The sequence below is a fragment of the Panthera leo genome, chromosome E3 (assembly GCF_018350215.1).
Source record: "Panthera leo isolate Ple1 chromosome E3, P.leo_Ple1_pat1.1, whole genome shotgun sequence".
Lineage (NCBI taxonomy): Eukaryota > Metazoa > Chordata > Mammalia > Carnivora > Felidae > Panthera > Panthera leo.
The window spans coordinates 8174493-8195531 of NC_056694.1; the positions used below are offsets into that span (position 1 = coordinate 8174493).

The following is a 21039-nucleotide window of genomic DNA, read 5'->3' on the forward strand; positions in this document are numbered from 1 at the left end:
TGTTTACCTACCTGCTACGTGCCTGAGTGTCCCCTGGGGAAACAGAGCCCCTGAGTGCTTCATCAGCTCAGGTCTGAGGGCCCTGAGAGGTGGCGGCCCGGAGAGGGAGGGGGATGGAAGCTGGCCGCACTGCCGGGACAGCCCTGCTGAGGCCAGGTGAGCCTGCTGGGCTCAGAGACGACATGGGGCAGGATCGGTGGCTGTGGTCAGGCCAGTGAGAGCCAGGCAGGCGAAGCCCAGATGGGGAGCCAGAAGCCAGACGGCTGGCATAAGAGAGCGGCAACCCAGAGGCCTGGAAACTGTGGCTGCTGCCCCTTCAGACAGGTAGCCTGCTTTGGTGTGTCAGAGGGATGTGTTCAGCTATACGTAACAGATACCCAGCCAGTGGCATGTTATTCTTTAAAGACATTTATTGTTTGTTCAACAAGAAGTCCAGCAGTAGGTGGTCTTGGGATTGGTTTGGTGGCTTAAGAACTCAAGCTTTTCACAGCCTTCCCCTCCACCTCCTAAGTGAATTGGCTTTTGTCCTCATGGTTAGTGCCTCATGGTTACAAAGTGGCTGCTGCAGCTCAAGGCATCGCATCCTGATCCATGTTCAGAGGCAGGATGTAGAGGATAAGGCAAAGCACCCTAATGGGCTCTTCTGTCACCAGGCTGTATGCCTACCTCCTAGTTGCAAGAGAGTTGGGGAAATAAGTACCTGGCCGATCATGATTCGTCCTGTGGGGCACACCCACAGGTACACGATATGGGGCTCTCATGTCCGGCAGCCATCAGGTCTGCTCCCTCTTCACTCCTTGCAGGTGCCTGAGTTCCCAGAAGGTCCAGACCTAGGAGCTGATCTGGGACTCCTGCCACCCTCTTTTCCTGGTGGGGTGGAAGGCCAGGAGGAAGAAGTCTCCTGACTTCCTTCCTCTCCCCCCCTCAGTTTAGACTCCACGGGCCGCATGGTGTGGGAGGGAGCCCGAGAGGATTCCCCTGTGTGAGGGTCAGAAGCCTCGGAGCTAGCAAGTCCCCGGTGCAGGAGGGCAGCCTCCCGGCCAGTCAACCAGGCCACAATGATGTCATCGGAGCCACTGCCCTCCAAGTCTGGCTGCACTCTGGTTTTCTCGGGTCAGGTCTCCATGCCCACTGCTGCCTGCCCTGGTGAGGTCGTCCGCCCGGGTGGGATCGGTTTCTCCAGAAGGCCGGCCACGGCCAGGCATGGGAGGTGCCCAACAAAGAAGTGAGGGGGGCCTTTTGGGAGGGGGTGAGGCTGCAGGTGGCAGGTCCCCTGGGGGTGGGTCTAGAGCCCTGCTGGAGAAGGGGAACACGTAGGCCTGATCCCAGGAGCCCAGGGAGGGTGCCCTCCCAGGAACCCTGGCTGCCCCCAGCCCCCTGTTGCTCCTGAGGACTCCCTGGAAGTATGTCCATCTTGAGGTCCCCCAGAGACACTGCAGTTCAGCCCGGCCCCCTGTGTGGTCACCTGCACCCCCCAAACCCACCTTCTCCCGGGTCCCTGTCTGACTGGTGATGATCCCACGGTCCCGGGAGCCAGGCCGGAACCAGGGGACCCACTCCTGCCTTCACCCGTGCTCCTGCCCCTGGGCTCCCCATCACGTGTCACTGACCTCCAACTCCTCTGCTTCCCCAGAGCCCCCAGCCTCGGCCGTGGCTGGTCAGCTTCCCAGCGACACTCAGTGGCTGGGCAGAAACCATCCCACTTCCCTCCCCGGGGGGCGGGGATGGACATTCACCCCCCACCCCCCCCGCCGCTGTGTGATAGTAGCCAGCTGCTCCCCTCATGGGTGCTTCCATGAGGTTCCGCCAAGGCCCAGGCTGTGGCCAAGCTGTGGACAGGGCACTGCGTGGGACCCTGGGCCCAGCCTACTTGCCGGGTGACCTCGGGCGAGTCACTTGCAGTCTCTGAGCCTTTATTTCCACCTCTCCTGTGATGGGCCGTGGTGACCCTTCCTGCCTCCTGGGGCCTTGGAAGGGCCAGAGGGGGAGGGGCCCGGAGACGTAGCCCTGGGGGTTGCCCACTGGCCCAACACAGATGGAGACCCTGAGACCTGGTGCGGGGTGCCACTCTGTTCCCTAGATCCTCAGAGACTGTCACCCAGGCCCAGGGACACTGCGGGACTGGTGGGAGGGAGTGCTCAGGGGCCCCTTTGTCACCCCCCTCACCCCCCACCACACACACACACCAGAACCTCAGCCCAGCCTAGGCCTGGGCGCCGTGAAGGCCGCTCTTGGTCCCCGGGACCCACCAGCAGCAGCAGCAGGAGCTGGGGCCCAGTGTGCTTGACACGGTCAGTGTCCGCTTTGCTGATGGGAAAACTGAGGGCCACCGAGGTCGCAACACTTGCACAAGCTCACACAGCGGCCGCCTAGTGGGAGCTCCAGATTCAAACCGGCTCGTATGGCAGCAGGGCCTGAGCCCCACCCCTATCGGAAGGCACTTAACCTGTGCAGGGCTCTGGGGACCAGGCTGCCCCCCCCGGCTGGCCTGCTGGCCCTGCTCCCGCCGTGGCTGTTGATAGAAAGCGATCGTGCAGGGGTGAAGGGAAGGGCTGGTGGGGGTGGCCCGCCACTGGTGGCCCTCTGAGGGCATGGAGGTAGGGGGGCTCGGGGCAGGAGGGACCCTGGGGTGGTGCCGGGCAGCTGGAGCAAAGCTGGTGAGGCCCAGGAGGAGCAGGGCAGGCCGAGAAGGGCGCCTCCCTACGTGGGAAGCGTGGGGCCGCTGGCGGTCTGGTTTGGGGGGGGGCTCCCCAGAGTTGGCTTTGCCCAAAGTCCTCGTCTCCTACCGTGTAGGGAGGCCCCAGGAGGGGATGGGGGCAGGTGGAGAGCCTGGGACCGTAGACCCAGGGCTGGAGCCAGGGCTGGGCAGGCCAAGGGGCACGGGGCGGGAGGTGGGGTGGGGTGGGGAGGGGCGGCGGGTTGGGGAGGCCAGGTGCCCCGGCCCTGGCCCTGCCCCATGTGGGGAGCAGCAGTCGGGGAATCCGGCAGGATGCGGGGTTCTGGCTCCCAAGGCTGGAGGCAGCAAGAGACACCAGGCTTCCTCTCCTGCAGGCAGATCCGGGAGCAGAGACTCGGGGACCCGAGGTGGGCGGAACAGGAAGCCGACTCTGTGGGACAGGCCTGGGACCCCTCTCTGGGGGTGGGCCTACTCTGGGTCTCAGCACCTGCCCTGCTGCTCGCTCAGATCCCTGGTGCGCAGCGCCCCCTGCTGAGCCTTTTGGAGACAGCAGGGTCTCGCTGGGGCCTCTGAGGCCTGGCTCCCAGTTCACTTGAATTAGGGAGACAGTGTCGCTGCCCAGGCCCTGGTCTTTGCAGCGTTTGACCACCACCTCCCTCAAGGGGAGAGAACCGGGCAGCTTTCCACGCTGCCTTTTGTTCTAGAGCCCCTACTAAAAATCGTGCCCCAAGCCAGGACCATTTATATTCTTTTTTTTTTTTTTTTTTTTTTTGTTATGTTTATTTATTTTTGAGAGAGAGAGAGACAGAGCATGAGCAGGGGAGGGACAGTGAGAGAGCCAGACACAGAATCCGAAGCAGGCTCCAGGCTCTGAGCTGTCAGCACAGAGCCCGACGCGGGGCTCGAACTCACGGACCGTGAGATCATGACCTGAGCTGAAGTCGGACACTTAACCAGCTGAGCCGCCCAGGCGCCCCTATATCCTTTTCTTTCTCATTCTCTTTTTCTTTTTTTCTTCTCTAGTTTTCTCCCTCCTTCCTTCCCTCCCTCCTTCCACAACAGACCTCCATCCGTTGTCTGTGCCCTAAGCCAGGCCGTGCGAGGGACCAGTGCCCTGGGAGGAGCCGGGGGGGTGACCACTGGTCTCTCACCACGGTGACGGCCGCTCCAGAAGCAAGGTGCAGGGAGTCTGAAGGTGTCCCAGTGGCAACCTGCTTGAGCCCCGGGTCCAGGCTCTGGAAATGGGAAGGGGAGGAGGGCAGGGGTGGGAGAATATTCCAGAAGGGGAGCAGCAGTCCCACGAGGGGCGTGATGTTTCCGGGGACACATATCTCGTACACGCGCATCTCGGGCCCGGCGGGGGTCCTGACCTCTGCCCTTGTCCCCAGGTTCTCCTGCTGCAGGCGGCAGAGCAGCCCGCAGGCCCGGGCAATGACCTGCCGGCCCCCCAGAGCACCCCACCACCCTGGAACGAGGACTTCCTCCCTGACGCCATCCCCCTCGCCCACCCAGGGCCCCGAAGGAGAAGGCCCACGGGCCCCGCCGGTGAGTGAGGCCTGCGGCCAAAGCGGCCTGAGCACGGCCTCCCAGGGCCTCTACCACGAGGTCACACAGTAGGCCCTTTGGATCAAGCACGCTCCCTTGCTCTTTCGACACAGCGAGTGAACTTTTCAAAAGCCGGTGGGGGATGGGGGGGAGGGGTTCACACGAAAAACAGGATTTCCGGCTTCTCTTAGAAAAATGGAAGATCATTTTTCTTGGTGAGGGTTTCAGTCCCTCCTGGAAACAGTTGGCTGCAGCCAGGTCACGGGTGCCTCCGCAGACCCCATGTGAACTGCTGAAGTCCCCATCCTTCCTTGTCGCCGTCGTTCAGTTTGGTACATGTCCTCATGACCTGCCCACTGCCTCTTTGCACCTGTGCTCAGCCCCGCAGCCCAGCCCCGGCCTTCTGGAGTTTACCGCCTCCCCTCACCTTCCGGGGCGGGGAGGGGCTCCCGGAACTCTCTGGCCGGGGTGTCGGGGGACATCTGCCACCGTGTTGTTTGCTCCTTCCCTCCTGTGTTTAAAAATTATTTTTAACATTTATGTGTGAGAGAAAGCACAAGTGGGGGAGGGGCAGAGAGCAAGGGAGACGCAGAAGCCCAAGCAGGCTCCGGGCTGTCAGCACAGAGCCCGACACGGGGCTCGAACCCACAGACCGAGATCATGGCCTGAGCCGAGGTCTGACACTGAACCGACTGAGCCACCCAGGCGCCCCTCCTGCCGTGTTTTAAAGTCAGGAGTAACTGTTTTTTCTCTCTGCAGCTTGTATCCACTGGGCTCAGCCCTGGGGGTTGTAGAATAGGGACAGTAAGCGTAATAGCGGGCAGTGAGCACTGCTGAATGCCTGTCCCATGCCACGCACTGTGCTGGGGCTTTACCCCGGGCACGTGGGTGGCTGGCATCTGTCGATGTGGCTGAACTCGGGGGTTTAAGGCCGGTGTCCCTTCTGACTGGTCACTATCTGTGCTGTGCCAGTTATTAAATATTGTTATATCACCCTAGGCTGCACAGATAACACTTCTCATCATTCCGGTAAGTTGGTGATGCTTGAGGTTACAGAGGAGAAAACCGAGGCTCAGGGAAACGACCCTTGGGGTCACCCCCGTGATCCGGGGCCATTTTGTCTCGATCATTGTTGGCCCAGCTACAGCCCTTTGCAGGTGACGCTGTCCCTCCATCCCCTCTCTCCCAGCTGAGGCCCCAGCTTCTTAGCACCGCTGTCCACACTCAGCTCTGAGCTCCCACCCTGTCCCCCTCCCCACCTCCTCTGCCCTGTTTTCTGCATGTGCCTGTCTAGTTGAGACAGGGAGCAGAGCAGGAAGGACACAGCCCCCAGCAGTGGGAGTGGCCGGTGGCCGGTGCCGGGGAGGCTGTGGGAGGAGGGCTGACGGGTCCCCTGGCTCACCTCTCTAGCTGTCATCCCTTAGGTTTCACACCCAGGCAGCCGCCCATGCCCACCTTCTTGCAGTCCTTCTTCTGGAACTGGGGAGGAGGGCGATCTCCCAGCCCTCAGGGCACCCAGGCCCCACACCCCCTGGGGGGAGCTTGGCAGGTGCTCTGGGTCTCCTGGGCCACACTTTCTCTTCACCAGGCAAAGTGTAGTTCTGAGAAATGGCCACCAGGTGGAGCACAACCCCTACAAATGGTGACACCGGGGGGAGCCCAGGAATTCTTGAGAGCAGGGGCGCGCTCGTGAGCTTTAGGGCTTCCTGGGGCCCCCGTGGAGGCCTCGTTGGGGAGCTCTTTGCCAGGAGCCCAGTTCCCGACCCTGAGCAGGGAGACAGCAGGACCCTTGAGAGAGGGGCAGCCTGGCTCTGGGCCCTTGAGCAAGGGACCACACCTTCCTGAGCCTCAGTTTCCCCACCTGTCAAGTGGGAACAAAAGTAGCTCTTGAGATCACAGGAATGAATAGGTACAAAAATGGTCTGTAAACTGTAATGATGGAGGAGGTGTCTGCTCCGGGGGCAGGGCTGACCAGATGGCCCAGGTGGTCAGGCCTGAAGTCCCCCGCCCCCCCCTCATGGCGGCTCTACCCACAGTGTCCTCAGGGCTTACCTCATTCTCTCCTCAGGGCCCCCGGGGCAGACGGGACCGCCAGGGCCTGCAGGTCCCCCAGGCTCCAAAGGTGACCGGGGCCAGGCAGGAGAGAAGGGCCCAGCAGGGCCTCCCGGTAAGGACACCCCGCACCCCAGATCTGACTTTGTCTGCTGGAAAGGGTCTGGGGTTTCTCCCTTGTCTGAGTAGGTGAGGCCTCCCACGACCCCCGATCTTGCTGGGGTTAATGACTGCCGTCTTGGGGGGGCTCCAGGCTCACTTCCTCCCCCCAGCACCCCCACTGCCACCCCCCACTGCCACCCTGTCCCAAAGACTTTAGGTTTGGTCTGACCCTGGGCTGCAGGAAGGACGGAAGGCTCCAGGCGCTGGGGGTGCAGGTGTGTGGGTGGGGCAGCTGGGGCCTGGGGACTGTGCTCAGTCATTTTTTTTTTTTTTTCAACTTTTATTTATTTTTGGGACAGAGAGAGAGACAGAGCATGAACGGGGGAGGGTCAGAGAGAGAGGGAGACACAGAATCGGAAACAGGCTCCAGGCTCCGAGCCATCAGCCCAGAGCCCGACGCGGGGCTCGAACTCACGGACCGCGAGATCGTGACCTGGCTGAAGTCGGACGCTTAACCGACTGCGCCACCCAGGCGCCCCTGTGCTCAGTCATTTAAACAACACCTCCAGAGAGCCTCCCAGCTCCTCCTGGGTCCTGCAGGGAAGGCACAGGTCCTGTGCTAGCCCAGGCTGGCTGCCACCCTAAGTGCCCCGACCCCAGAGCTGAAGTCCCAGGAGGGGGCGACCCTGCCTCCCTCGCCTCCCTCCCTGCCCTGGTGTTCCCTGTGCACTAGGCCTGAAGGGAAAGCCGGTTCGCTCACACCCCAGGACAGCCCTCCGGGGACGCTGGTCTGGAGGCCACCACTGGCCTGGGTCCCGTCTGCATGTCAGCTGCCAGGCCCAGCCCTCGCGTGACTCCTCTTCTCCCGCTGCAGGCCTCTTGGGGCCGCCAGGACCCCGCGGGCTTCCTGGAGAGATGGGGCGCCCGGGCCCCCCTGGCCCCCCCGGCCCAGCAGGCAGCCCAGGCTTCCCTCCGAACGGCCCCCAGGGTGTCCTCTACTCCCTGCAGTCGCCGACAGACAAGGACGGTGAGTGCCACTGAGGGGCGGGCCCCGGGGACGCAGACCCTCAGTGAGCAGGGCCCCGGCTCTGGAGCCAGGCTCTGCCGGGTGGGGCGGAAGTGCCTCTGGGGGGGCCGATGCGGGTCCCCCAACCCAGCTCTTGGCCCCAGCCTGGCCTGTCCCTGCTCTGGTGCTCAGCTGCTGCCCCTGGGGTCCTGACGCCCCCCGAGTCTCTGTTGTCTGCCCTGGCCTCAGTTTCCCCATTTGGTGAGAGCAGCGCCCCCGAGGTCACCGCTGCTGCGTCTCCTGGAAAATCGTCTCACTGTATGCAGGCCATGTGACAAGTATTGGTTGAGCACCTACTATGTGTCCTGCACACTCACTGGGGATGCAGCAGTGAACAAAACCGTCTCCTGCCCCCGGGGGGCACAGTCTGCTGTTTCTGAACCCGGAAACCTCCGCCTACCTGTGGGAAGGGTGGGGTCAGGGAGGCCCGGAGAGTGGGGTGAGGGCGTCACAGGGGTATCTTTCGGTTAAATGCCCTGGGAAACCTGGGGAGGGTTTTAAGAAGCTAGTGACAGTGTTAAGTGACATCCTGGGCACGATGGGGGATGGGGACCTCTTGTCTTGGTCAGAGAAACCCAAGCCCCCTCCTGCTGGTACTCCTGTCCCCCCTCAGGCAGCGCAGCCCTTAACCTGAGCTTTATTATTATTTTTTTAGATTTTTTAAAATGTTTATTCATTTTTGAGAGAGAGGGGGGAGAGAGAGAGAGAGAGAGAGAGAGAGAGAGAACGAGCGGTGAAAGGGGAGAGAGAGAGAGGGAGACAGCAGGCTCTCGGCTATGAGCTGTCAGCACAGAGTCTGATGTGGGGCTCGAACCTATGAACCGCGAGATCAAGACCTGAGCCGAAGTTGGACGCTTAACCGAATGAACCACCCAGGTGCCCCTAACCTGAGCGTTAAAACCTAGGCCTGAATCCCACGGTCCCCATCGGAGCCTCACTTTCCCCACCTATAGAGTAGGGGGTGGGTATTAGTCCCCGTTGGAGTTGCTCTGGTGGGAGGAAGCGACTCAGCCTTGCAGAATGGGGGTCCTGGGCTGCACTCAGTGGGTGCAGGGGCCCAGCCAGGCGAGAACAGAACCTTCTGGAACAAGTGGGAACTCACTGAAGACTCAGGGAGGGGGCCGGTGCCACCCGTGCGGTGTTCTGGGGGGCTCAAGGCTCAGCGCCCACCCCTGAGCCACATGGAGCCATCCCAAGGCTCCTGCCTGCCCTGGTCTGGGCCAGACGCCTCGGGCACTGCTTTCCTGACACCTCCAGTGATCAGAGCCCTTCTCAGATGGGACCTTCTTTACCCGCGGCCCTGGGGTCCCTGAGTATGAATTTGGGGAAGACTGGGGATGCCCCAGCGGGCCCCGCCCATCGCCTTGAACCAGTGGGAGGGTGGTCCAGGCTTCCGGGTGTGGAGGGAAGGGCAGAGGTGGGGCAGGGCAAAGGCACATGGGGCTTGACCTGTTTGTCAGAACTGGGCCGTGAACAGACCTCACCGCTGCCCCAGGCTGAGTGATGGGCCCTGTAGAGGCAGCCCGGCTCTTGCAGCTCAGAAGGCTGAGCCCGGAGGGCTTCTTGGAGGAGGCCCCACAGGAGTGAGCCAGTCAGGTGCATCAGAACGGGCCTGTGGAATGGAGTGGGGAGGAGAGGGCTGGCCTGGAGCCTGGGGAGGTGAGTAGGGCAGGGCCAGACTCTAAAGGGCCTGGAATGCTCAGGAAGGAGTTTGGGCGTTATATGAAGCCCCCCGGGCTTTCCCTGCCCTTTGACCTGGTCTCTGTGGGAGTCCGAGCGGCTGCTCACCAAGGCTGCTGTGAGGCCCGGTGGGGTGGGGGCGCCTGTCCTCCTGGCCCTGGGGGAGCTCAGGTCTGGCACCCCAGCCCTGCCGGCCCTGCCCCACCGTGTCACGGGCCCCTCTGCTCTGCCCACAGATGGACACTCACAGCTGGCCTCTGCTGCCGTGGACACCGTGCTGGCCGGCGTCCCAGGGCCCCGGGGTCCCCCTGGCCCTCCAGGTAAGCGCGGAGGGCGACAGCCTGGCCGGGATTGTCCCCCGCCGCCCCTGCCTCTGGGCCTGGCCTGGGCCAGGGGCTCTCGTAGGGCCGGTCGGGGGCCCGTGGCCTTGGCAGGGTGCTGGGGATACGGGTGTGTCCACAACTCACCGTGTGGCCTGAGTCCCCTCGCTCACCCGTTGGGGTGAGAACCCCAAATGTTTCTGCCAGGTGCCCACGTGAAGCAGCTCAGGGCTGCCCCCATGTGGGCCTGAGTGGGGGTTGCACCAGGGTTCATGGAGGCCCAGGCCCAGGGGGAGGGAGGGGGTGAGCTCAGGGGTGGTCCAGGAGCTGGCAGGGCAGGTGCCTGGAGAGGCAGGAAGCCCTGGGCCTGGTGGCAGAGACCAGGGGCCGTGGGGGAGGGGACAGCCCTGGGGCTCTAAGGGCTGGATCCCCTCCTTCCAGGGACCCTCACTGGTGGGGAGGGAAGGGACGTGTGGGGCAGGGGCCAGCCCTGCTTGTCCAGCTGTGTGGGTGCCTCATTCCCCACCACTCATTTACACTTTCATGTACTGACCGAGCACTCCTTGTGCGTGGCGCAGACGTGCGTATCGACCGTGGCCGTGGGTGGCGGCTGGTTCCCTGTCAGGGGCTGGTCTGGAGGAGGGGTGGGCGTGGGTAGTGCCGGAAGGCTTCCTGGAGGAGGTGATGCTCATCCTGAGACAAGAGGAAAGAATTTGCCAGGCTGTGGAGGGGATGGAGAAGCTCCAGGAGGAAGGAACAGCATCTGCAAAGGCGCAGAAGCAGAGGAGCTTCTCGGGAGAGGATCTGGGCGGGAAGGGGGGAGGGGGCCGGGGTGAGGACCTCAGGAGCCCCGAGAGGGACCTACCTGGAAGTTGGGTCTGGGTGGCCACATGGAGAGTGGATGGTCGGGATGCTGTTGCAGTAACTCAGGCAAGAAGGATGGCCTCGGAGGGGTAGGGTCCGAGGCCCGGAGGAGGGGCAGTCCTGGGAGACATTCGCCAGGAGACTGGCTGGCAGGGGAAGGGCGGGGGGGGGGGGCGACCCGTGGATGAGGCCCTGAGGGAAGAGCCGGTTGCAACGTAGGGGCTGCGGGGAGAGGGCGGTGGAGGTGGGCTTTCCGCGCTAAGGGTGGGCAGGGGACTGGCCCCAGGTGACCGTGTGTGACTCTGCCCACAGGTCCTCCTGGCCCACATGGTCCCCCAGGACCACCAGGTGTACCTGGATCCCAGGTAAGCACTTCCCTCATTTCTGGCAGGGGCCGGGGCGGGGGAGCGGGGGCTCCCCAGCAAAGAGGAGCCAGGCCCCTCCGCAGCGGGGCCCAGGCAGGACCCAGGGGAAGGTGGGTGTGACCCTGGTCATCTCAGCCGCTGCTGTCCTTTGCTGTCTGCTCCCCCATGCCGGGGAGATGTTGGCGTCCTTCCCGTCTCTCTGACTGAGACCCAGAGAGACCAGGTGCCTCCTGAGGACATATGGGATCACAGAACGTCCACCCCAGCCTGTCGCCCTCCTCCCCGAGAGCCCCCTGTGTGTGAGAGGGCGCCCCGAAGCCTGGTGGGGTGGCCCCAAACCCCAGCTTGCTCCGCCTCTCCAGCTGTGTGACCTCGGGTGGAGAGGCGGCCTCTCTGAGCTCCGGCTGCCTTGGCTGCTCAGACAGGGGTACAGGGCTTCCCTTGTGGGTTGTTAGAGGGAGCAAGGAGAAACAGAATGCTGGGATGGGGTGTGTTTTGTGCCTCAGAGGCCCAGGGCCTGGGAAGAAATCACACCAGGGAGGGGCAGCCCGGAGGCAGAAAGGGGTGGAGCTTCCAGCGCCCCGCCCCTCTCCCTGCCCAGAGCCTGTCCAGACCTAGGGCCCTGCCGACTCCTGCTCAAGGAGCTCAGGCTGTGCTTAGCAGGTGGCTGGAGGTGGCCCCTCTACTGCCAGGGGCGGGAGTCTGGGCCTTGGCCCTGTGAGTGCTGGGACCTTGGGAGTCCACCCCTTTAGATGCTAGAAGAACATTCTCGAAACACTCGGGGCGCCAGCCCCCCAAGCTGAGGATACAGCCACTGAGGCCACAGGGCAGCCCCGTAGAGTTTACATTCTAGACGCCAAAGAACCAGGGTCCCATGACTGCTAATCTGCTCCCTGTTGTCCCCACTGTGTGTTTTTACACCTGGAGACACAGCATCGGGGAGGGGCAGGTGGGCACAATATCTGCAGGGAGAGGGGGACAGGGGCACCCTCAGAGAGGAGGGGTGGGTGTGGGCCACAGAGCCCGACAGTGACGGGGGCAGGAGTGTGGTGAGGGACCGAGATGCCCAGGGAAGTGTGGGAGGCGCAGGGGTAGAATTCTGTGCGGTCACACGCCTCCTGCTGCCCCAGCCTGCAGCGACAGGGGAAGTCAGGGGCCCCTTCCCAGCTACTTGTGCCACCTGCGTTCGGATTCGCCATCGTTCCGTCCCAGAGGGGGTGGAGAAGTGGAGGCTCAGAGAGGTTCAGTCGCTTGCCCAGAGTCACACAGCAGGGGAACGGCAGGGGTGGGACCCCTCTCAGGCTTTCCCCGGCTGCCTCCATCCCTCACCGAGAATGTGCTGGGTGCTTTGGGATAGCCTTAATCCTGCGAGGTGGTCTGTTTTCAGGGTCTTCAGGCCCTTACGGTAGTACCACTTGGGGGACTGTGCAGACCTTGTCCTTGTGGGGACCCGGGCTCCCAAGATTCCAAGGAGATTTAGAGGGGCCTAGTCAAAGCTGTTCCTCCTACAGCCCCCCTCCCCGCCCCGCCCAAGAGGGTGTGTGACCGGGCATCGACGTGGAGGGTGCAGCGTCTTGACCCCTTCCCTCTTTGCTGTGGTCCTTCCGTAAGGCTGGGGGTCCCGTGGCCAGGACTGGGATGCCCAAGGGCACCAGACAGTGCCCAGCCTGTCCCTGGTTCCCCAGGGGCCCATTGGACAGGCCCTGAAGAGCCCCTTCCATGACCTTCTGCTAGGGCCCACCCAGGCCCCCACACTGCAGGGGTGGAGCTAGGTTCCAAGGTTAGCCCAGATACGGACAGTGTCCGAATAGCCACCAGCCCCCTCTGCTCACCATGGAAGGACCAGACAGGGTCTTCCCCGTGGACGGCGGGACCAGCCTGGCGACCCGGCCACTGTCTGTCTCCATCCCTTGCCAAAGAGTCGAGGCCTCTGAGGCTGGGGTGAGGGGATGTCCCCTAGACATGGGTCAGAGAGGAGTGGGAAGGGACCACGGCAGAGGACGAGGTGGCCCCTACTTTTCTCCTCTGAGCAGGACAGAGAGACCTGGGTTTGAAGCCCCGCTCTCCCAGTTTCCGGCCGGGTGACCCTGAGCAAGTCACTGGCCCCCACCTCCCCCACCCTGTGAAATGAGGAATCCCTCTTGGGTGGGCTCGTTGTGAGACATAAAGGGGACAATGGAGGAAAAGCCCCAGGCTCTCAGGAGACCCTTAATAAATGTTCTTCGTTAACCAAATATCTCTTGGGGTCTCCGCTGCGTCAGATACTGTGCTGAGCACGAGAGCAGGGACATCGGGAGCCCTGCGGTAGCTGATGGTACAACAGGGGAGGCAGACAAGGACAAGTAAGGACGATAAGTGTCAGGAAAGGAGGAAATGAGGCGATGTGACAGAGTGAAAGGGCCCAGGCAAGCGAGGCACGACAGACCTGCAGAGGTGACACTTCAGCTGAGACCTAAGGAACCAGAACTAGCAGCCGTACAAAGATGCCAAGAAAGGGCCCTCCAATTAGCCAGAAGAGCAAGTGCAAAGGCCCTGGGGCAGGGAAAAGCCCAGTGCTGCTGGGGAGAGTGAGGTGTGAGGTGAGGTGGGTCAGGGAGTGTGGGTTTGGGTCACAGGGGAAGGGGCTCTGAGTCTCAGGGAGGGAGAGCCTGTGACCTGATTTACACCTTTAAGAGGCCCCTGCAGCTGTGACTGTGGTGGGGGAATGGAGGACGGAGACACATTGGAGCAGGGCGACCCGGGAGGAGACCCCGGAAGCCCTCGGGGGAGACGAGAAGGTGACGTGTGTTAAGTGGTGGCCCCTGAAGCGGCAAACGGAATGGACGTGTTCAGAAAGTGATGTGACAGGTCTCGCTGGTGGAACAGATTTGGCAGGAGAGGGAAAGGAAGGTTACCTCCCAGGCGTGTCGGGGAGCAGCTGGGAGGACCGGGGAGCCACCTTCCAAGGAGGTGTCCGCAGAGTGGGGTGGGTTTGGGGGGAGCCAGGGTTCTGCCTGGGGGAGGTGGATGGGTACCCCGTGGGTCTGGGCTCCGGGGAGCCTTTGGGCCGGACATCGGCACGGACGGGAGTCCCCCCCCGGCGGGACCCTCGTGATTGGTGTTGCTGGCACTCACCTCTGGGGACCCCTCTCTCTGCATGCAGGGGACTGGGGGCTTGGCCATCCGTGCCGGCTCCGTGTGGATAACTATACACGAGTGGCCCACTTCTCAGCGGAGAAGACCGAGCCTCAGGGAGGAGCCCGGGGAGGGTGGCCCAGGTGGGGCCTTCCTGTCGCCTCCATGCCATCCTCCTTCTGTCCTTCCAGATCCTGAGCCTGGTGCAGGGAGGATAAGGAGAGGACAGAGGTGTTGGGGGGCCGGGGGGGTGGGGCGGGCAGGCAAGGCCTAATCTGCTTTGTCTGACTTTCTGCAGGGCCTGGCCGGAGAGCGGGGCATGATGGGACCGGCTGTAAGTGACGGGCTGAGCCGATGGGTCGTGCCCAGGGCGGTGGGCCCCAGTGTGGCCCCCGGGGTGCCGGGTGGGCAGAGGTCTGTCCCAGGAGCCTCGCCTGAGCTCAGCCCCGCAGCGACCCCAGACATGGCCCGATCGTACCCCGCCCAGAGAAGGGGCAGCCTACGTGTGGTCCCCACTGCCCGAGTTGGGAAGGGGTGCCCTTAGGAGGTGGGGAGCCCCTCACTGGGATGAGGGTCCTCAGATCTCTCCCGAGGCTCCCAGACCCCTGAGTTAACAATGCTGTGTGACCTGCAGAGTCCCCTCCCTCCTCTGAACCTGCCACGAGTAGAGGCTCAGACAGCTGGCCTCTAATTTTCCTTCTTGGAAACGAGAATTTCTGAGTCTCAACTCCTGCCTGCAGGGCCAAGGAGGCGGGCACCTCCTTCGCCCCCAAATCTAAAGTTAGGGGCGTGCGGCCAGGGAGGAGGGATGGATCTGTGCTGAGCACCTACGATGTGCTGGCCGCAGGGGAGGCGCTCTTCAGAAATAGTGAGTTTAAGCTGCATTGCAGCCCAGCGAGGCGGGACTTTATTTGCCCCATTTTTGAGAACCGGCAGCTAAGACTCAGAGAGGTTAAGTAATTTGCCCAAAGTCACACAGCGAGGCAGTGATGGAGCCAAGATTGAAACCCGGGAGCGTTAGCCTCGAAGCCATGCCTCCTCCTGGCTTCTGTCTGGTAGACGCTGCTGAGCCCCGTCACGGGGCTTCTGGCACCAGGCGCCAGTCAGAGCTCGTTACCGCTATCGGTTTATTGAATCGCCCTAATACTCCTGGGAGGTAGGCAGTATTATTACCCCATTTCAGAGATGAGAATGCTGAGCCACAGAGAAGCAAAGTAACGTGCTCCAGGTCACCTAGGATAACACGTGGGTGTTCATGTGCGGCTGGTGTCACTGGCCTGGATTCAGAGGCGGAAGCAGAGAGAGGCGGGGACTCGATCCCCGGAAGAGCTGAGAGGTGGGCTCATGGGGTTTCAGACCTGGCTCCTCGGTGGCCCAGAAGCACGGTGAAGCCGCTAAAGCCAAGCCGTGCCGGGTTGTGCAGAGACGCGTGGGGCCTCGGCGCTCCGGCCCTGCCCCCCCCCCAGGGCAGGAGTTCCCATGGGCGAGGCCGTCAGGCTCCGCCCCGGCACCCTGTCCCCAGGCTCTGCCACTGACTCCCCGCGGTCTGCCCAAGAAGCCGGGGAGGGGAGGGAGGCGCCCCCGTGCCCCTCACCGGCTTTGGACAACTTGACTTTCTCCTAGGGCGAGCCCGGCGGGAAGGGACAAGAAGAGGAGAAGGCGGCTGCAGAGGTAACAGTCCTGTCGGCCGCGTTCCCCGCCTGCCCCCTCGGCTGTGTCGCAGCAGGACGGCCGGTGCCCAGCAGATCTGCACTGACACCCTTGAGCCCACAGGGTGCTGGGCCACGGGGTGAACGGGGTCCCGGCCCCGCGGAGGAGACAGATGAGGGAAGTGATGATTGTAGCATAGTGTGCCGATTCTGCAGTGGGGGTCGCACGGATGGGGTGACTGGCCCGCAGCCGGAGGACGTGGGGGGGCCCTGGAGAAGAGAGCCCCTTGTTAAAGGAGGCTGCAGGCTGTGGAGTCCCTGTCGGGGGACGGAAGTCCCCACATGCCGCGCCTGGTGCACAGAGGTGCCCACAGGGTCACGGCACTGGGGGACTGAGGATGGCCCCGGGCAGGGCCCAGGGTGAGATGGCGGGAGGGGACAGAGATGGAGCCCAGGCACGGCCGGGGGGACCCACTACCTTCTGGGAGCAGGAGGGGTGCCGGAGACCGGCGTGACGGATAAAGGGGGTGAGGGCAGTGGGGCCAGCAGGGGAGACCTCGCACGTGGAGAGTCCAAACGCCCCGCGAGTGTCAGAGCTCAGCAGGGAGGTGGAGGGAGGCTGGGGACCTTTGGGAGGCCCTTGCAGGACTGGAGAAGCGGGTAGAGGCTGCAGGCAGAGCAGCTGTGGAGGGCACAGGAGGCGGCGGGAGGAAGAGGTGGGCACCAAGGCACGGGCACCGATTCACGGGTCACTTGTGTGGGGGACGGAGACGATACTTAGGCCTCCACCCCTTTGCATTTCATAGGCCTGCATCCCGTGGCCCAGGGACACGGGGCTTAGCAGGAGCCCTGGACCCTCTGCTCTTCACCGGGGGGCCCCGATCCCAGACACTGCCCACTCTGTGGCTTCCCCGGGCCTTTGGTCCCCTGGAGAGAAGGCCTCTCTCCTGTAGGATACTTTTTGGTCCCTTTTGTTTTGTTCTAAGCGAGGCTGCTGTGAATGTCATGACAGCTGTCACGTTAGGCCACCAAAAGGCACCCGTTCAGGGCGGGGCCCGACCTCCTCACCATCACTTTCCGTTTCAAAGCAGCTTTGACACCTGTCTTCTCCATAAATCAGTTCATTCGCGCATCTCGGTGCACAAGGCCCTCTGCCCACGTGTAGGCCGGGCCTCACGCACTCCTGCCAACGCTCCAGAAGCCTTCGCCTTTTCTTGCCGGGGGGTCACCCCTGGAGAGCTCTCGGGTGGACGGTGCCAGCAAGGGGACCGGCAAAACACCCCCACCTGTGCTGGGTGCTCTGTCCCCGGCAGGGTATTTTCTGGGAGGAAGGGCACACCGGGGAAGCGGCCGGGCGGCCACGGGAGCCGGAAGAACCCAGGCTCGAGGGGCCAGGTCGGGTGTTAAGCCCCAGGCTGTGCGGCCACAGGACGCCTGTTACTCTCTTTGTGCCTCGGATTCCTTGTCCGCAAAACATCCACCCTGTGATGGCTGTTGTACTAGGATGGCGACAAGGAGGCGGGAGCAGGGAGGGCGGGGAGGACATGGACGCGGAAGCCGCGTGGCCCCGGCCGCGTCCCTGTGGCCAGCCCTGACCCCGTGCTTCCTCCCCGCCAGAGTGAGGGGGTGCAGCAGCTGCGGGAGGCCCTGAAGATCCTGGCAGAGAGGGTCCTCATCCTGGAGCACATGATCGGGATCCACGGTGAGTTGTGACCAGGGCCTGGCGCCGGCCGGCCCCACAGCTGGCCCCAGAGTTGGGAGTCCCCTCTGCTCCCGCCTCCCCGCTCCCTGCCGCCCTTGTGGCAGCTGCGACCGTCTCCGGTCTCCGATGACACCTCCGCCTGGCTGCCAGATGGTCTTCCCCCAACCCCAGTCAGACCCTGCGCCTCCCCTTGCTCAAAGACCCTCCGTGGCTCCCTGTTGCCCATGATCGGTGTCCAGGCACGTCAAGCCCAAGCCCCTCCCCAGCATGGCCTGGTGCCCAGTGGCACGGAGCCACCACCTAGTCGTCCCCGGAACCCCTGCCCCCAACCTCTGGTTTTGCTCAGGCCGGTCCCTCTGCCGGCTGACTGCCAGCTCCCATGGGGGACCTGCTCTAGGGTCCCTTCCTCTGTGAAGGCACCCTCCTCTTGCCTCACGGTGCTCCATAGGGCCTGCTACTCCCTCACGGCGTGGGGTTTCCACGTCTCTGCCTGGCACGCTGGGAGGCCCTTGCGACAGGAGGGTGGTGACAGGGAGGGGCCTGGAGCCCAGCCCTGCTCAGCACTTGTTACCGAGTGAGCGGGCGACTGAATGGGGAGGGGGGTGCACGTGAGGGGACACCCTGCTGCTGCGTTGCCCTGTCCTCGCCGGGCACGTGGCTTCCCTGGTGCCAGCAGCAAAGTGCCTTCGAGTGCTCCCAAGACCCTGTGTGAGCCCGTGCACCTGCTGTCCTTCCAGATCCCCTGGCCTCCCCCGAGGGGGGCTCCGGCCAAGATGCTGCCCTGAGAGCCAGCCTCAAGATGAAGCGTGGGGGCTCCCCGCCCGCCGATGGTCCCCTTGCCGCCCTGCTCGGCCCCGACCCTGGGCAGAGGAGCGCTGGCCAGGCCAGCGGCGGGAAGTAAGAGGCCAGCTCTCCAGGACAAGCCCCGCCGGAGACCCAGCTCCGAGCCCTGTGTGGCCACCGGCTTCTGAAGGCAACACTTGGTGGGACTGGGCTCCAGGCACCGAGGATCCTGAGGGACGCTGGCTCCCGGGGCCTGGGGGCCTTGGGGACAGATGGCAACTGCAGAGGCAGGGTCCAGAGGGCCCCGGCACCCTTGGCGGGGCCTTTTCCTTGTCCCTGCCCTCCCCCGCCCTCACTTTCTGCAGGAGACGGGCTCTGGGTGGGCTGGGCGGGGCACGAGAATAATCATAATACTCATCATTCACTGAGTCTGGGCCTGTCCGAGGGGCTTTCCCTACATTGTCTCATTTAACCCTTAGGAGGCAGGCTTGCTACCCCACTTTCCACGGGAGGACGGAGGCTCGGCCAGTGTAAATAACGTGCCAAGGCCACGGGACCAGGGACAGCCGGGGCAGGATTTGAACCCAGGCCTCTCGGTTCCTTAACTCGGGACCCCGCCAGCTTCCTGTCTTCACAGAGAAACTCAGGGCAGGCGTGGGGCTGTGGGGAGGCTGGCCCGGCCCGCAGGGAAGGAAGGCAGGGTCCCGGGCCTCCTTCCTCAGCCTCCCCGTCCCTGGGCTTGGGGTCTGCTCCAGGGTCTGGCGGCGGCTGCTCTCAGAGGCCAGGGGGACCCTGAATAAGCCCATGATGCTCACACGGACTTGGGGACAGTGAGAGAGGGGCACTGGGGGTGCAGGGGCCTTCGAACCAAACTGGCAGTCGCCCACCACTGCCTCCCAGTCTCTCTGAGCCCACCCAGTCCAGCCCAGCAGGCCCTCCTGCCCCCGAGCCGAGAGGAGGCAGTATTTCCCGGGAACGTGCACCTGAGGAGGCCGTCACTTGCAGCCCTGCCTTCCCTGGGAACCTGTAGGGTTGGCCATTTCCGCATCGCACAGCAAGTCCAACGACCCTTTGACAATCTAGAGGAAGGACAGCTGAGTCCCAGGCCCCATCAGGAGAGACACTGCCCGCTGAGGGCTGTGGGCCCGGGGAAGGGGCCTCAGTAGGTGGCCGGGGCCCGGGACCCCAGAGCAGCTCAGACCGCAGCCCTTAAGGCCTCTCGGGCCCTGGGTCCCCTGTGACCTGGACCAGCCCTGCTTCTCCTCTCTTGCCGGGCCGAGACCCAAAGATCGTGGTGCCACCCCAGGGCCCGTGTCCCCTCAGGGCAGGAGCCATCTGTCCCCAGCGTCCTTGGTGCTCCCGGGAGGTTGTGGCCTGGTCCCACGGGCCCCGGTAACCTCTTCTTGCCCTCAAGGTCCCGATGGCCCCTTGTGAGGCAGAACCGGCCTGGGGGCCCAGGTGTGGCAGGCAGAGGCAGCGGGCAGTCTGGAACGCTGTGACAATAAAGGTGCTCTCCCCACTGGGGGTCTGGTGTCCTGTGGTGGCAGCTGGGCGAGGCCTGGTGAGCCGGGCCACGGTGGCGCAGGCCGTCCCCGGAAGATGCGTATGTCGTGACCCTGTGGCTGGATGTGGGGACAGGCGACTCCTGGCCCGTGCCACACACACGCGGCTGCGGGGCCGCAGCGGCACAACGGGGGGTCTTCGGGGGCCAACGGGAGGGGGCTACACAGGAAAGGGACCCGGCAGGCAGGCGCATGGCACCCGCAGAGGCTGGGAGGGGCGAAGGAGGGCGGCTCGTCGCAGACCGCTTGTGCACCCACATCTTATGCACAGGGCATATGCGCGGGTGCAGGAAGCCTGGCCGGGCAGAGGCGTGAGCGCTTCCCCTGAAGGGCTGAGCCCCTTTTTCTTCCTCCAGGCCACCCTCTCAGCTCACTGAAGCCCCCCACCTTGCCCTGAGCAACCCCCTTTGTTGGGTGAAGCCTCATCTGGGGACCAGTGCGCCCCCTGGGGTGACCACGGGACTGAATGCCATCTACCCCCTGGTGAGACAGACCAGAGGGCAGCTCCCTCTCCCAGACCAGGGGTGGAGACGGGGCTCGGAGGGAGACTATCCGCCTGGCCCAGGACACCAACATGTGCGGCCCCACAGCCCTCAGTTCAGGGTCTCTGTGGGCCTCTCCCTCTGAGTGTCTCAAGGACAGACCATTTCCCCGCTGACCCCGGCATTCTTAGACCAGGGGGCTGGCACATTTGAGGGTGTGGACCGAGCACGGGCCCGCAGGGTGGATGTCCCCACGTGCACAGGTGGGGGTTCAGAGGGCTGGGGACTGGCTCTCCCGGGCCCTCACGTTCTAGTCAGAGCCCCGAGTGGCCTTCCCTTCCCAGTCTTTGTAAAGGAGGAGACTTAACATATAAGTTTTAAATAATTAGATTCATGGGATGCCTCCGTGGGTACCCTGGCCCTGGGTGGTGCAACTGTCTGGGACAGGCCTTGGGGGGACTAGCAGAGTCTGGGGTGAGCCCCCAACATAGGGCAAGTTTGGATGCGTGGTACTTCCAGGCCGCGGGGAGCGGAAGGGAGTGCGGGAGGGAACCAGCTCCCGGTGGGAGGTCCCCACCAGCAGGGTGGACAGGCCAAGGCTGTGTGTCAGACGGGGCGAAGGCGGCGAGTGCGGACCCCAGAGGAGGTCCCAGTCCCCGAGGGCCAGGGCTGTGAGACAGGGTCTCCCCGGCGAGGTGCTCACGAGCTGGTCCTTCGTAAGGATGCGGCCAGGCACCGCGCTTAACCATGTGGCTTATATCCCCTCCCTGCGCTTCGCGGCCGCCTTCCCTGCTTTGTGGAGGGTCCGTGCAGCCCCAGAGAAGTTGAGTGGCTCGCCCCAGGTCACACAGCCAGCTGGTGGTGAGGCTGGGTTTCCACACAGATCTGAGACTCGGGGAAGCCGTGCTCTTGGCTGCTGTGGTTCTGGAAGGAAGAGCCGAGGGCACGAGAACCAGGAGACTGTCAGGTGCGAGCAAAGGCTGACGAGCGGCACAGATTCGGTGGTGGACAGAAGGAATGCCCACAGCGGACTGGAGCGGCTGCAAGGTGCCAGATCTTGGAGAACGTCGAATGTT

General features: G+C 63.6%; 1 protein-coding gene across 2 annotated transcripts in view; it reads left to right on the forward strand.

The window, feature by feature from the left end:
• COL26A1 (collagen type XXVI alpha 1 chain) overlaps positions 1-19432 on the forward strand; it is a 162801-nt gene extending 143369 nt beyond the window's left edge. For both annotated transcript variants that reach the window (XM_042921149.1, XM_042921150.1), the window contains exons 5-13: positions 4066-4222; positions 6291-6389; positions 7251-7403; positions 9359-9442; positions 10619-10671; positions 14084-14119; positions 15409-15456; positions 17052-17136; positions 17874-19432. In XM_042921149.1, the coding sequence (XP_042777083.1) occupies positions 4066-4222; positions 6291-6389; positions 7251-7403; positions 9359-9442; positions 10619-10671; positions 14084-14119; positions 15409-15456; positions 17052-17136; positions 17874-18037 (879 nt within the window). In that variant the 3' untranslated portion in view covers positions 18038-19432. The remainder of the gene's footprint in view (positions 1-4065; positions 4223-6290; positions 6390-7250; positions 7404-9358; positions 9443-10618; positions 10672-14083; positions 14120-15408; positions 15457-17051; positions 17137-17873) is intronic.
• Positions 19433-21039: the final 1607 nt, after the last annotated feature.